We start from the raw sequence: 16404 nt of genomic DNA, 5'->3' as shown, positions 1-16404 counted from the left end.
ATCTAGTTGACAGCAGTCCTTCGTAATTCAACCACAAATAGATGTACCGACACAGAAGTACTAAGCTCCTCTCAGGAACTTTTATCCCAATAAAGGGGTATTTCATGTTCTCCTTTTCTTTCCTTGTCATCTCATGAATATGTAATGGAATTTGGCCAAAAATAGTACATTCAGACACTGAATGTGAGTGTTGAGGAAGGGATTGAGAAGCAGGAGGCTAAATGTTTAGTGATAGGGGGGGATGGTTTGGGAGTTTTAAAAATCATTTCTCTCTCTTTCTCTCTATCACATCCTTCCTGCATGCTCCTTTTCTTTTGCTATTAACAGGAGGGCTGTAGATCCAGAAAGCTCCAGCTTCATCTGGCAGAGAGAGAAAAAAGCGTGTTCCATTTCCAGTCTCTTTATGCCAGAAAGGGTACACTGCCTGCATCGGGAGATGCTGAATTGATTCTCATGTCTTGACAGCTCACAGGGGTGCTCTGTCACCATTACTGCAGCAAGCTTCAGTGCCAGACTAGCAGAGAGGCTCAGGGACCACAAGCTGTGTTACATCTCTCACGGGCTCATGAGGAGTCTTTTCCTTGATTTCCAGCAAGTGCTGGCTGATGTGGGCACAAAGATTATTCTTTTAATAAAGCAGATTTAGTACCTTTCAGAAAAGAATTTTCAAGGCGAGTCATGAGCCATTAATCTTGCTACTAACCTTAACACTTCCTTACACCTTGATTTACAGTGTTACTCCAACACTGACATTTGTCATTTCACTATCTCACTTGGCCTCTGGTATCATGCACTTGCAGGGGGAAGATCTGATCTCACAAATAGTTTGAAACCCTGATCTCTGTGGTCAAATTCTGCCTTCAGAACTCAGCAGGCCGGTTCAAATAAACTCATATGCAAAAGTGGACTTATTGGGTAAAAGGGCAAAGTGGATCCCTCATAAGTGGGTACAGTTGCTGCTTTCTCTCCGGTCTCTAGGGTGGCTGAGTCACCTTGTGGAAGCATGTTCCCTAGTTTTATGATTCTGTTTTTTTGTGAAGGAAGAATAAGGATAGTGACAATTACTTTTATTTGTCAAACACTTTAAGTTCTATGGCATACAAATGACTTATTAAGTGAAAAGCATTTCAAAGCTGCCTTAGTTGCACACTGTGCTGAGTCCGTATCTGCCTACTGACCTCAGCATGAATTGCTTGTTAAAGTTTACAGGACGTTTTGGTGAGGTAATTGAGGCAGCCATTCTGCTGGAAAATCATACTGAAAGCACATTTAATTCCATCAGCCCCACTGGCAGCTTTCTTTTTTTTTTTTTAATTTATGAAAACTAAACACAACTTCTTGCTCCATCCAATTTTCTTAGTTTATTTATTAAAGTATATAATGGGTATGTATTCACAGTTAACTCAGCTTGCACACCCATGGTATCTGAGATACTACCATTTATTCTAGTCATGGAATAAACATGCGATAGCTGTTGTGCTGAGATAAGGGAGCTGGGATTGTTTAGCCTGGAGAAGAGGAGGCTCAGGGGTGACCTTATTGCTGTCTACAACTACCTGAAGGGTGGTTGTGGACAGGAGGAGGTTGCTTTCTTCTCTCAGGTGGCCAGCACCAGAATGAGAGGACACAGCCTCAAGCTACATCAGGGGAAATTTAGGCTCGAGGTGAGGAGAAAGTTCTTCACTGAGAGAGTCATTGGACACTGGAATGGGCTGCCTGGGGAGGTGGTGGAGTCGCCGTCCCTGGGGCTGTTCAAGGCAAGATTGGATGTGACACTTGGTGCCATGGTCTAGCTTTGAGCTCTGTGGTAAAGGGTTGGACTTGATGATCTATGAGGTCTCTTCCAACCTTGATGATACTGTGATACTGTGAAAAGGATAAACCATTAAAATATCCTGTGGAGTGGTATGAATTAATGAGTTGTATAGTCACTTTTGAATGGCAAGTGTTCTACTTATGGATACTGCATTAATTTAGTCCATGGTATGCTAGACACTGGTGTTTGAGAAGTTCATATATTTTTTTCAACATCAAATGGTGTAAATTTAGTATTAAAAAAAACAGATTTACAGCATTTTGATTTATATTAGATGAAAAATACTTCTGTAGCAGACATGTTAAATGAGCTACTCTGTAAAAATAGGTCTGGTTTGCTTTCAGAATTATTGTTTATACAGTAATGCAAAAAAACCTACAGATGTTTTCTTTTTGTTTCCAGATTAAATTTGGGCTGTTTGAACAGTGAGGAGATATTTCACTATAGTGCAAAAGAAGACACAGACAAGAGCAGAATGAGAGCTTTGCAAGTACCACATGCCAGCAGCCTGTTGTCATTAGTGATGCTGTTCCTTCCAGTCACTGGGACATCAAAGCAAAATATCCCAAGGCTCAAGCTTTCCTATAAAGGTAAACATTTTGTCAGGTTTTCTTTTCTGATTCTGGCACTTTTGTTCTGCTGTGGTGTTGCCAGCAGTTCGTTTTATTACTTATGAGGAAAATGAAACACAGTTGTCCTTTCAGTTCCCAGAAATGCTTTGCAAAAACCTTAAAGATGGAATGAATTCTGTCTAGGGACAATAATGTTTTTTAATTGTCATTTCAGTTTACTTCTAGAGTATATTAATGTTCCATACATGAATCATGAAGGGAGTTATTGCCTAAACAGAGGCTTCTTGTGCTACATGAAATGCCATGCGGTCTACTGGAGATATTCACACGCAGCTGGTAGGAGTGACATGAGATCGAGGATACTCACATCTTTCTAGAGCATCAGGGAAAGCTGAGAGAGCTGCCTGGAGTGTTTTGAATAACACTGACTTTCTTTTTTGTTTGTTTCCAATAGTTTTTATTCTCTACCACTAAGATGGTATTAGATGATATTTGAAACTCTTAAACCAGTTGTTTGGTTGTTTTTTTTTTTCTTTCTCATTACATCTCTGGATCACAAAAGTGTGTTTTTTTCTGAGAACTTTCTTAACCTTATGTGTACTTGCTGAAAATGTGACAGGATAAGGGGTTTAAATGCAGATCTAGTTTTTGATTCTATGACAAGTTCTTAGGGAAGGCATTTTTCTTGTTGCTTTGAATGTACAGTACCCTTTCACAGTTTTCACAAGACACAGATATAGATCACTTTGATATTGTCTTCTTTAGCTAAAGCAAACATTTCCCAGTTAATTATTTTGCCAGTTATGTCAGCACCTTGCCCTTATGGGATCTAATTTTGCTCACAGTTTTTCAAATCTAGGTCTCACTGTGCACTACAGAATTACACTCGGGATGGTGTGATGGGACAGGAGGCTGTAAAGCCTTCACCAGTGGTTATGATGTGTTTAGCATGAGTTTAACACACAGAGGAATTTGAGTAAGCACAATGACATACTATTTATTTACAAGCTGTGCTTTGCTAGAATTTTATGCCACTGTGCATGGTATTCCCCTGTGTATCTAAGTGCTGACTGTGTGTGTTTGAGAGACAGAGGAAGGGAGATCAAGGGATCTTGACATTTTTATAAATTCAGGAAACAGTTGCCTTCACTTAAGCCAATGAATACAGGAACTGAAGGACCTGACATGAGTTATGAAAGTCAGCAATAAAACCCTCCTAACATGTAGCCTGAGTTTTCACAGCTAGGCCTTTTGAGATAATTCCCAATAGCAGCATACAGCATATGGTGATGGCATTTATTGTAGATTTGACACTCACAATTAGTGAATTCCTCCTGACTTCAGAAGCAGACAGCCTTTGGCAAAATCCTGACGGATTAATTTGACAGGTAAGGAAAGGAGAAAGAGAAAAATTATTGAGGTCAACACAAGGAAAAAAGCACTAACTCACTGAAATTTTAGTTTAAAATAGTGACACAGACCTACTGGGAGTGGTTGGGAAAATGCCTGAGCTCATTTAAAAAGACAATGAGCAGATGATTGATATTTAGGCCCTGACCCAAACTTTTATTAGCAAATCTATAAATATTTCAGTTTGACTTGGGGGATACTATTTCCTATCCAAACATGTCCACCTATATCCCTGGAAGGAGGGGGAAGCAACAGCAGATACAAAATGGCACAGAAACCTTAATCTTAATGGAGAGAGCTGTGATAGAGCTTGTCAGACAAAGGAAAGAGGCTTTTCAGGCTTTATTGCACCACCTTTTTCTTTAATAGTATTTTTCTTTTTCCACAGAAAACAAAACAAAACAAAAAGATGTTACTGCTTTGTTTTTACACTTTTGCTTTGTAAATCGTTCGAGGAGTGCTTGTCACATTTAAATCATGGTTTTGTTGTTGAGAATAGCATGGCAGAAATCTTGACTATTTAATAGTGGTCAGAATTAAGCTTACCGTTCCCCCAGCCCCCATAACGTTCCAACCAAAGTAATTCCAAGGTTTCTGAGAATGAGCTACAGGATAAATGAGCTTTCTTGCCAGTTCTAATAAAGTTGTAACAGTGGTGTCATTGACAGGTCCTGCCATCACCATTCTTAGCAATTAGAACTTGAAATACCATGAGGAGGATAACATGGGACCTTTTTTCTTCTTTAAGAACTGACCAAAAGTGGCCACATCAGGAAGCTGTGAAAATCAAGTCACACATATGTATATGTCTGGCTGCCATAGGTGTTGATCAAGAGGTTTCATCCCCTTCCAGATGTCAGTCAAATACAGAGAAAGCAAGAGACTTAGGATAGGCTTCAGGTGGAAATGATAGCAGAATTCTCTTTGGGTGATTTGAACACCTGAGTTAGACTCATTGACTGTGACTGTGTTTTACTGCTCCAACTAGTCTACCATCTCATCTCATCTCATGAACTTTCCACATAGGTGCATAACCATGACATACAATTAAAAAGGCATGAATCTTGTGATGAACATAACCACAAGGAATGAAGTGGGGCAATTAGTCCATGCCCTGAGGAACTGGCAACACACTAACTGTGGGTTATGACTAGTAGATGTTTGTCATGAAAACTGTCTCAGGGATCTGGAGCTTGCATTAGCTTGCATGAAAGAACACAATTCACTCCACAGCAGTGGACTCATTCTGTCCTGCCTGGATAGAGATATGTATTGCAGTTTGTGAGTACATCCAAAATACAACATGGTGATCATATTTAGCACTTTAAGTCACATAGCTCTTCCTTTGTCCAAATTCAGTTCATAAAATTGCATGCAGTTCTATTCCTCCTTTCAGAACACACTCCTGTCATTACTTGTCTTCAAAATAGTACCAAGCCTTCATTTCTGGCTTTTCTTTCTTCAGAGTGATGCAAAAATGGCTACAGTATTTTCAGACAACTGTACCTGCAGTTTTCAAATAACTGCATCTTCAGAGAAACTGCTGAGAACTTGATCATCTCTGGAGATGCATCAGCACCCTGAAGACAGACAGGGGAGCCCTGCACTACATATTACTGCCCACGTATCTGTGGGCTGGCGAAACAAGAGCAGGTTGTGCTGTTTATTCTGCCCATAGTATCTGGTAACAGCTGTACAGAACATGACAATTTTTTAAATTTCTAGCTAGTTTTTGTTTTGTTGGTGGAACTCCAGCCTTGGGAAGTAAGATAAGTGGACTTTGTTTCACACTTTAAGCATAAGAATATTCTTCTCACCGAGTTCAGATGTATTTGCCAGCTTCCTAATGAGGCTAACGTTCATAACTGTGCAGAAAATGTTTTCATGCTAAAAGATGAGAGACCTTGAACTATAGTAGAATGAACAACTCTTGTGATAACAGCATTAGACAGCAGGAGCATGAAAAACATACTTCTCTCAACAGGGATAAGAGCGACGCAGAACAGCATGAGCTGTTCCTGAAGCAGGTGAGCTGACAGTGCAGAAGAAAGCTAAAGCTAAACAGATTTACTTGCTCCATTACTTCCTTAGTGCTTGTTTTCAAGACTTTAAAAAACAGCTCTTAAGACAGGAAATTCCAGAGTTCTTGTCTATCATTGTTGTTATTTAAAACTATTTTCAATTTCCATACTAGTATGATTGTATACTACACACAAATTATCACCAATGTCTGTGAGCAACACAGATTTTCATGGAAACATTTAATAGCTGTGTGTCCCACCCATCCCACCCTCTGTATGTTCCACATACATCTCACTTGCACTCACATCAAGACTCTTAGACCCTCAGATTAACCACTGGGACTTGGAATAATTTTATCAGCTGAGGACCTAGCCCTGAGTCTATAGCAAGGACTCATGGGGCCCATTCTTTTCTCTAACTCCAAGTACTGGACCAGAGCCCACATAAGCTCTATGTCTGGGATGTAAAGATAAATAAAATACAGAGATTGAATCCTAACTGCTAATAGCATATGTCCTTGCTAAAGGGGCTGTTGAGAGCTGGACCTAGTGAAAAGAAAGGGTAGGTTCATGCATCTGGGAGCAGATGAGGGTAGAAAGAAGTGGATATGCATGTTTGGGGTGAAGAGAGTAGGGAGGGAGATGTCCTTCCAGAAACAGTGTGTTGTTGTCTCAGCTGCCATGAAACCACTGTCTGAGAGACCCTGTAACATCTCTTAATGCTGATGGTCCTCCGACATCCTTCTCAGAGTCTCCCAGAGGGCAAGGAAATTCCTTCACAGCTGGCTTTGAAAATGTCTTCTGGTTTCTCAACTTAACCCAGACAGCTCCAGATGGACAAGGAGCAAGAGCAGATACAGTAAAGGAAGTGAAACAATGGCTGGGAAACAATAACCAGCTCACCAGCCTGACCTGGTATTCAGGCAGCAGGGGTAGCTTTTGACAGGGCTAAAGAGGGTGTGGTAGAAGAAGCGCCTGCACAGGAAAGAAAGTGAAGGACAGAGTTCTCTGTGAGCACATTCACCAGTCAGTGGAACAGATATTTCCACTGTTGGCAGCAAACCTGCTTTAGGAGGTTCCTGCTTGGTCTCCCTACATATGACTGCTTGTTCCTGTCCCTGCAGGGGGGTTCCCTCTCTGACGTGGGCCAGATAACCTCTCTTTGCCATACTCTGAATGAAGACTGAGAAGTTTTTAACAACTGTGGGATCATTAATATTTTAGGTTTTTTTGCCATCATGAGTGCTGGTAGATTTCACAAGGAGAAATAATAGCCCTGCTCTAAGTTGCTCTAGAAATGCAGCACAGAGATGCAATTGTTATAGGCAAGCACTGCTTTAAGTCACTTTATCATCTAGGGTATCTGCATGTGATGGACTTTATATAAGAAAATATAGTTTATATGTGGGAAATTACTGTTTTCGGGAAGCTTCAAAGACTTTTGGCTTTACATTCCTTTTCCAGTTTTTCAACAAAGATTTATTTCACTGAAAACCAAAATATAACAAAGTAATTCAGTTGGGTAATATGAAGGTAGGCTTTCAAAATAGTTTTGCACTGGCAATGACAAAGAATCTCTTTCAGTAAAGAAAATAAAATCAATTCATTTGACAATAGCATGGATTAACACTGTTCTGCTATGACAAAGTGAAATATAATTAGCAATTATACTTTCTGATATTGACAAGAATTATGTTCTTTCAGAGCCATTAAAACTATTTGCATATCCACATTAATTCCCTTATATGTTAATTTGTGTTGGAGTTGTGCCAAGCTCTATCAGAGTCCCAAGCGTAGATGTGCAGCTGGACCCAGTATCTGCCTTGTAGACCTAGGCAACATTGTGATAGGACTGCACTAACTAAACATTGCAGGGCAAGGAATCTCAAAGGTGTGCCTACATAAGGTAACCATGTGCCCCATCATATTACCTCTTGTCAATCATTAGAATGTAGGCATAAGCTAGTCTTTATTATTGGAAGGTGGAGAGTTCATTTTTTTGTTATTAATATTTACATTTATCCATTTTGGGATTCCAGTGAGTGTCATACAGACTGCTGTTACATATTCAATGATTTTTTTTCCCAAAGAAATCCAGGATACATGGATAATGTAGAGGGATTTTTACAGTCTTTCTAAAGTTGACAGCTAAATTGAATATGAAATATCAGTGTCTTCAGTAACATTGGTGTTCAAGAAAAGACTGGATGAGGCACTTAGTGCCGTGGTCTAGTTGACTGGCTAGGGCTGGGTGCTAGGTTGGACTGGATGATCTTGGAGGTCTCTTCCAACCTGGTTGATTCTATGATTCTGATTTCAGTTATCAACCGCTTTGGTACAACAGAACATTCTTCTCTGAGGCAGCCAGAACTTTAATCACAAAGAAGAATATCTGTTTTATGGAATTAGGGGAAAATGAGTAGCACTCTTGTTGAAACGCCTCTGTTAACCACAACTAACCAATTCCTCTGACTTCTGTGATAGTGCTCTGGTGTGATAAAGGAAATTTTGTCTTTGTCTCTCTCTGCAATTTCTCTGAGTATTTATCTCTGAAGGACTTTGACTGTAGAACAGACCTCAGCCCTTATTTCAGTAACTAATCTATAAATAGAACAGCAGAAATGGAGAGGGAGGAAAGGGAAATAGGATGTGACTCGAGGACTTATGCTGCAACCACAGATGTCCAATGCTAGACACACACTGACGTCAAGAAGATCATGCCCTCAAATTAGTGCATAGAAAGAGAACAAGGTTGGGATCTTTGAAACCACTCAGGATTGGATTAGATTTGCAAATGTCTTTAGTAAAAGTGAAATTAGAAAAATATTTCTGAAAGTATCTTCTTCAAAGCTGATGCTACTAATCCTATGTCTTCCCCACATTCTTCTTCCAGGGAAGCAATTTTCTTTGCTCTCTCATCCTCCATTCCTCCCAAAGACATCTTCTTTTGTTTTTTGTTTGTTTTGCTTTGTTATTTTTTCTTCCACCCATCTTCTGAGATTTAATCAAGTGAACATTCAGCAGAATAGTTTGGTATTTTGTGAATACTGTTCTTGTTTTTATCTAATTCAAACGCCTTTGTGATCATGAAAAAAGAGAAAGCTGTTTTGAGTACAGGCTGTTTACACTGTTCAGAGGTTGATATGGGTCAGCTCTCTAAGGTTATTCTTAGTTCAGCTGCTATGTAAACTGTTGATGTCACTGACTGGAGGGTGCTCTCCAGGATATGTATATATGATAATTATATGACAGAAAATGTAAGTTATAGTTGGATCTGACCTTCAAGTTCACTAGTTTAAAAAAGGGGCTAAAAATGTAAGAAACTGTCTGCTTTTCTTGTACTAAAACATAATAAACTGCTTCAAGTTTACATTTTCTCTACACGCACCTCAATGCCCATCCATCTTCAACCTGTGCTGCATTTTAGACCTCTATATTCAATGTCTCCAGAAAATGTTTTTGTGACACAACAGGCAAGACTGAAAACAGGTTCTTAACTCTAACACAAACATTTTATGTTACTCTACAAATGAATCTAAGACAGATTTATCAGGGGGAAAAAAATCATAAGTTGTCAAAATTAATTCAGCATACAAGGAATTCAAGAAAAGCAACACTTCCTCACTCAGCACCTTCCTTGATCTTCATCAGCATTCAGATTCACAGCTGCGTATATTACCACAAAAGCGTGTTCTAACTGATTTTAATTCCTCTTTCTGTAAAGCAAGCACCGCTGCAGAGATGCAAGCTCATTTATAGGCTTTTTTTTGTACATCACCCTTTTACCACGTTCCAACTATTCATAGCTGGGCAACCCTCCCCTTGTGCTACTGAGATTATTGCAGTGTCACAGTTTAATCAAGACTCGTGGAGGTATAGAATTTTAACTATATTTTATATGCATAATTAAACAATGAGTGACACAGAGAAAAAAACAGCTTTACTGAAACAGAACAAACTAACTGCTCTGTTGCAAAAGTTAAGCATCTCACCAGTTATATAATGAGACGTGTTCAAAGCTAACACAATTTAGAAAACATGATGCTTGATATTGTAAAGTAGCCTATTCAAAGGACCTGATTCACAGAATTAAGGAAATATACTGATCCAATCAAATTTTTGAAAGAATTCATGGAACCAAAATGTTATGCTCCTTTTTATTTTCCACCATGTTGTAAGAATGGATCATTCTTATGGAGAAAAAAAAATCATGTATGCAGAATACTGCATGAAGCTAAACTCTTCTTGGGTGTGGCTGATTTCCTCTTGGAGCTGTTGATTTAGCATTGTCATCTTTCAACTGCATTCAGAATTTTATGTCTTTAGTTCAGTTTATTAAGAGGAAAACCACAAGGAGTGGAAATTCAATCTTGCTTCAATTGGCTTCAGTGGCAAAAGTCTTGCCATGACTTTAGTGGGAGTGAGTATGCATTTTAATTCATTCAATGTGGAGAAGAAAAAGCAAATCAGCTCAGAATAATGTTCTCGTTTATTCTCTTTAAATTGATGCCATAATTGTTTTTAATAGCGTTAGATAAATCTTGTTTTAAAAGCCAAAGGTTGCCTTCAGTCTTGCCTTGTGCTGTTTCACAACACAGGATCATTGTCCTCTGAGTAAATCAACTGTGGTCACAGCAAGCGAGCTTGCTTCTGGGGCATGGTAGTGTACCTGCATGGCAGTGATATACGTTTGTAGAAGCCAGTGTGGATATGTTGCTGATGAGAATGTCTGAATCTGGGCTAGAGCACAGCCCCTTGCCAGGATACCACAAATGTTTAGCCTAGAGAAGAGGAGGCTCGGGGTGACCTCACTGCTGTCTACAACTACCTGAAGGGAGGTTGTAGCCAGGTGGGGGTTGGTCTCTTCCCCCAGACAAGCAGCAATAGAACAAGGGGATGCAGTCTCAAGTTGTGCCGGGGGAAGTATAGGCTGGATGTTAGGAGGAAGTTCTTGCCAGAGGGAGTGATTTGCCATTGGAATGGGCTGCCCAGGGAGGTGGTGGAGTCACCATTCCTAGAGGTGTTCAAGAAAAGTCTGGATGAAGCACTTAGTGCCATGGTCTAGTTGACTGGATATGGCTGGGGGATGGGTTGGACTGAATGATCTTGGAGGTCTCTTCCAACCTGATTGATTCTATGATTCTGTTCTTACAAGGAGAGGCTGAGACAACAGGAGTTATTTAATCTGTGCAAAAGGAGGGTCAAGGAAGACCTTATGACTCTTTACAAGTAACCAAAAGGAGGTTGTAGCAAAGTGAGGGGCGATCTCTTCCCACAAGTAACAAGTAATAGAAGAGGAAACAGTCTCAGGTTGCACCTGGGGGTTGGGCATTAGGAAAAGAGTTCTTCCCTGAATGTGTTGTCAAACACTGGAACAGTGTGTCCAGGAAAGTGGTTGAATCACCTTCACTAGAAGTATTAAAAAGACATGTAGATATGTCACTCCGAGACATGATCTACTGGCGGGCTTGGCAGTGTTAGTTTAATGATCGGACTTGATGATCTTAGGGATCTTTTCCAAGCTAAATGAATCTATGTTTTTTTGGGGTGCTTAGACTACTCTTGAGATGCTTATGAAAGACAAAGGAGAAAAAAAAAGGCAAATTAGTAGGTACAAATGTGCAGTTATAAATCTACATTTCTACCAGAAAATGTTAGGAAGGTCACAAATTGAAAAAGATTGATTTTTTTTTTTCCCCTCTAGAAGGCAATCAATCTTCTGGTCTGGTTATTCCCTGTCTCTTGAAAGTAACACCTAGGAACACACAAAAAATATCTGCGTACTGTCTGCAAACAAGTTGGCAAAGATTTCTGCTCACAAGATAGGTGAAAAAACCCCACTGTCTACACAATATGGACTAAACACTTCTGTATGTATGAATTATGATATGGGCCTTTCCTTAGCAACAGAACTGATGCCATCCTGTAAATGACCTCACTGACTGAGATTCGTATATGAAAACCTGCATATGCTGTAGACGTGGGAGTGAGGATGTTAAATGAGGTAGCAAGCAGTGAGATTAAGGAAGTTGGACATCGCATCTGTGCTTGCGGAGTTCTATAGTTTGGCTGACGGTCGTAGGGTATTTCCTACTGGTGGGGTGCTCTCAAGGGAATTTGAAGTTAGCCTGAAGTGCAAAAAAAGTAGATTTCAGTCAAATTACTTGGATTACTTACCTATTTCACAGACTGAGGATCTGGGAAAGGTGAAGGGAAAAATAACTCTGGTCCTGACAATTGAAATTGAGGAAATAGAGATAACGAGTCCATTGTTTGCGCAGAATCATAGAATCAACTACATTGGAAGAGACCTCCAAGATCATCCAGTCCAACCTGGATGGATGATCCTTGTATAGCAAGGAGAGCCATATGCCTTACAGAACAAATAATCATTGTACAGATACAGCTACACAAAATATGACTTGCCTGTTCCAATAATCAGTAGAGATTGACAGTAGACTATCACTATTCTTTTGCCTCCATATAAATGTATCTGGGGTCAAATGGATCTTTAAAACTCAGAATACATTGCTGTATTCATTTTGTGGCAACGTGCATTACCCCAAACATTTAGGTGAGGCTCCACACAATACCTGTATAATTTGTTAGTGATATTTTCCAGCATTTGGAAGGACTTGATCCTGTCTGGAAGAAGATTACATGACATGTTTTGGTTTTTTTTTAACTGTGCATGAAAGTTATAGAATTATATATATATGTGCGTGCGTATGTATGGTGTGTATATATATATACAGTCTTTAAATTCAGAATCCTACAAAGGTGTTATTAAATGTACCTCCTTTGAAACAGCTTGAGGAGCTCCTTTCCTGCCAATTTAGTCATGTCCTATCATTACATAAATGACTGACTGGGCCACAAAGGCAATTCTGAGTCTTGACCAAGCTATTCCAGACTGTTGCATGCTTACACCGTGCTGAAGTTGAGGAATGACATCACAATTACCACATATATGACTTAAGGTGGAGAAATCTAAATATGCTGTGTAAATGTAAATGCATATTGTCATGATTTTTTTTTCCTTCGAAGCTTTTATGCTGTGGTTGCTGGAGTCGACAACTACCTGAAGGGAGGCTGTAGCCAGGTGGGGGGTGGCCTCTTCTCCCAGGCAACCAACAATAGAACAAGGGGATGCAGTCTCAAGTTGTGCCAGGGTAGGTATAGGCTGGATGTTACGAGGAAGTTCTTCCCAGAGAGAGTGATTTGCCATTGGAATGGGCAGCCCAGGGAGGTGGTGGAGGCACCATCCCTGAAGGTGTTCAAGAAAAGACTGGATGAGGCACTTAGTGCCATGGTCTGGTTGACTGGCTAGGGCTGGGCGCTAGGTTGGACTGGATGATCTTGGAGGTCTCTTCCAACCTGATTGATTCTATGATTCTATGATCATGCCATTGTGAGCCGAGCCCACCGAGATATTTCCTAAATTAGTAAAAAAAAGTCGGTGTTCCCGCTTCTACCACTCAGCAGTGAAATAGTAACCCAGAAGGGGAGTTTGCTGCATATTCATTTAATCACCAGACTGGAAAAAAGAATTTAATTTTCAGTAAATGAGCAAATCCACACTGTAAGCTGAGTGCTGAACACGTACTCGTGAAAGGCCATCCCCGTAACTAACTTTGTTTCAGTGCATTGTGAAAATGCTGGTTTTATATTAGCCTGGCTAAAGAGGTGCAGTGATGCAAATCAATAGGTTTTTCTAAGCTTTCAGCTTGAAAAACATTGACAAATGTGCTTTTTGTGGTATTTTTTTTAGTGTAATATCCTTGATGATATTAAATATCTCACTGAGAATAGAAATTTCAACCCATAAAATTGGATTGTTTTGCTCTTATGGAGTGAGAAACTGATTAATTCAGGTGTAATTTAATCAATTCTCAGTTAATGTTTACTTAACAAGGTTTTAATCTTATCAATGGCCACGTTCAAAGTCTTATTTCAATACATTCTTTTAGATAGTTACTAAATAACTGGCCTAACTTGGTTCTTCACCACTTTTCAGCTTGTGCTGCTATTTGCAACAGTGTACAGTGCTGTCATTTCAGTCTGGAACATTTTACAGATGTCTTCCTTATGACACAATGAAACAAATGCCTGAAAAAGACATCAGGCAGTAACTATTCCCATTTGGTTGTTTCAGTCATGAGGCAACTTCTTCCTTTCTGTTATAGCTGTGGCTCTTCACTAATACTAGAAGTGTTAAGCAGTAGATGGTAATTTTCCTTTTGGAGTGGTCACTAAAGAGGTCATTCCTTCCAAATAGGAAAGAAATGGAAAGCAGAGTAGTCCTAGGGAAGCAAATCTATGTATTTTGCTGAGTGACACACTTGGAAAGGCTCCTCGTGGATTGCATATCTCCCAGCAGCGAAAGTGCTTTAGAGCATTTACACAAACATATAATTTACCCTTACTCATATCAAATTCCTATGGCTTGAGATGAGAAGGAATTTTCCCTCATGCTGCATCTTAGTTGCCTGCGTCCCACAGGCAGCACTGTGGCATGACTGGAAGCTTGTCATCAGAGAAGATTTAGAAGTATCAAAGGGCAACAGGAATTGCTGAAGTACAGTAGCCTGTGAAATTCATACCTTTCTCCTGTTTATTCATGTTAATGCCTATGAATGACTAATTACTAGATAATAGAATCTCATGTTCCTCTTCTTCCCTCCATCCTATCTGTTAAGTGAGACACAAAATTGTTAAATAGAAATTTAATCTATACTGCAGAATTTACAAGACATTTATTATTACATACTGCCAGCTGTTATGCCTTGGGTGGAGAAGAGAGAGAGAATTACTCAGAAATCGTGTACTCTAGCAATGCTTAGCTGATAAACAGTACTTTAGAGCTCAACAGAGAAGAATTTGGGGAGCCCAGGGGAGTTACAACCTGCTGCTGTGCTGTGATTGGTAATCAGAGAACTCTTTCCTAATAAACAGCCTCACCATACCCAGTACCAAGAATTTCCAGTCAGGAAAAACAAGGGAGGAGGTTTGTACAGAGTATAATGTCCAACAGGAGTCACATCTACATCATATGCAAAAATATTTTCACTAGAAGTGGCTGCGTATATCGGAGAATCCAGTAACAAGTCTCAGGAGGAGTACCCCTTTATTTCTTACTGGGGGAAAATATACTAGTGAATTCAGCTAAGCTTCAGAAGTTCTGTGTTTAGATTTTTTTTTTTTTGTGGTTGGTTTGTCTTTGTTTTGGTTTATTTATTTATTTATTTATTACACTGCCTTGGGTGTCCTTCAACCAGGCCATTTGTCAGTAAGCTCTAATGCATAAAGCACTTTGGATGAGATGGAGGTTTTTATAGTACCATACTAACCATAAGTCATTTGTAAGTGGTCCTGCCAAGAAGTAATAACCATTTTTTGTTAAAGTGCTGCTGTTTAAAACAAACAAACAAAACAAAAAGAAAGCAAACAAACAAAAAAACCCAAACAAACAAACAACCCCCCAGAAAACCCCAAACAAAACAAAGACAAAAAACCCTGACGTGTTTTGTCTTCACCAAGGATTGAGCAGTGCTGGTGTAAAGCAGCATAGTGCTTAACATTGGATTTTATTTTGAAGTGCAAAGTAATATTAATTTTGGTTTTCAGACTACTGCCAAATAAATGTCACCTTGGGGAACAGGAGCTGCAATAAAATACTATTTGTTTTCAAATTGTACTGTAGCAACATTCAGCAATGAGCCAAATAAAATTACATGAGTTTAGGTAGAAGTGATTGAATAGAAAAAACTGGCATAGTTATATACCAGGTAATCATATTAACAATCAGAAAATACCTTTTCTCTCATGGCATTGTTTATTAGCCAGCAACAGAAGTTAAACTTTGCTTTGCCTGTCACATGTTTTGTGAGAGACCTTAAAGAAAAAATAAATGTTATATTGTTGTTTTGGTTTGGTTTTCCTTCTTTATTTTGCTCAGGAATTACTCTGCAAAACACTGGCCCTGGTTTTCATCATGGTCATAAAGTGTATAAAAACTTGTTTTATTCATCTAGCCATTCGAGCACGAAAGATGCATTGTCCAACCAGTGCCAGAAAGGTGGAAATACCCTTAATTTATTTTTAGTTAAATACAGGATTTACAAGGATTTCTGCATAGCTTTGCTTGGATAATTTGTGTATGGAAAAACTGATTCACTTGTTTATATTTTTCCCCCCAAATGTATGACTACCAAACAAGACTAACTTGCTGTGCTCCTTTCTCTATATTGCTTGTGTCTTCATGCAGAATTATGTTCAGAGTCTTCATTAAGCAAAAGGATGTGGAGTTTTTGCTTTACAGCTTTTTAGGGTTTTTTTACTTGTTGTTTTGGATTTTTTACAGCAAAAGCATAGAATATTTCATTAATTTCATACAATAACATGTTTTTTTTCTTAATTAGTGTTTAAAAAAAAATTAGAAGCTGCTGCAAACTCACAGTAAAACTTAAAATCAAATTTGTGGTTTTAATAGGGAGAATTTCCTCTGCAGGGTGGGCAAGAATCTGGGAACCCATTGCCGTCTCTTGTATGGAAAGAAAAGAACTCAGGATCTTTAGAGATGTTG

General features: G+C 39.2%; 1 protein-coding gene across 4 annotated transcripts in view; it reads left to right on the top strand.

Moving 5' to 3' along the window:
* Positions 1–16404, top strand: part of SEMA3D (semaphorin 3D) — a 141969-nt gene that overhangs the window by 44235 nt on the left and 81330 nt on the right. For all 4 annotated transcript variants that reach the window (XM_064142587.1, XM_064142585.1, XM_064142588.1 and 1 more), the window contains exon 2: positions 2219–2406. In XM_064142587.1, coding sequence (XP_063998657.1) covers positions 2292–2406 — 115 coding nt within the window. In that variant the 5' untranslated portion in view covers positions 2219–2291. The remainder of the gene's footprint in view (positions 1–2218; positions 2407–16404) is intronic.

Source organism: Pogoniulus pusillus, chromosome 4, assembly GCF_015220805.1.
Source record: "Pogoniulus pusillus isolate bPogPus1 chromosome 4, bPogPus1.pri, whole genome shotgun sequence".
In the NCBI taxonomy this organism is placed as follows: domain Eukaryota; kingdom Metazoa; phylum Chordata; class Aves; order Piciformes; family Lybiidae; genus Pogoniulus; species Pogoniulus pusillus.
The sequence above is the reverse complement of the archived record's forward strand: the minus strand, read 5'-3'. Positions and strand labels throughout refer to the sequence as shown.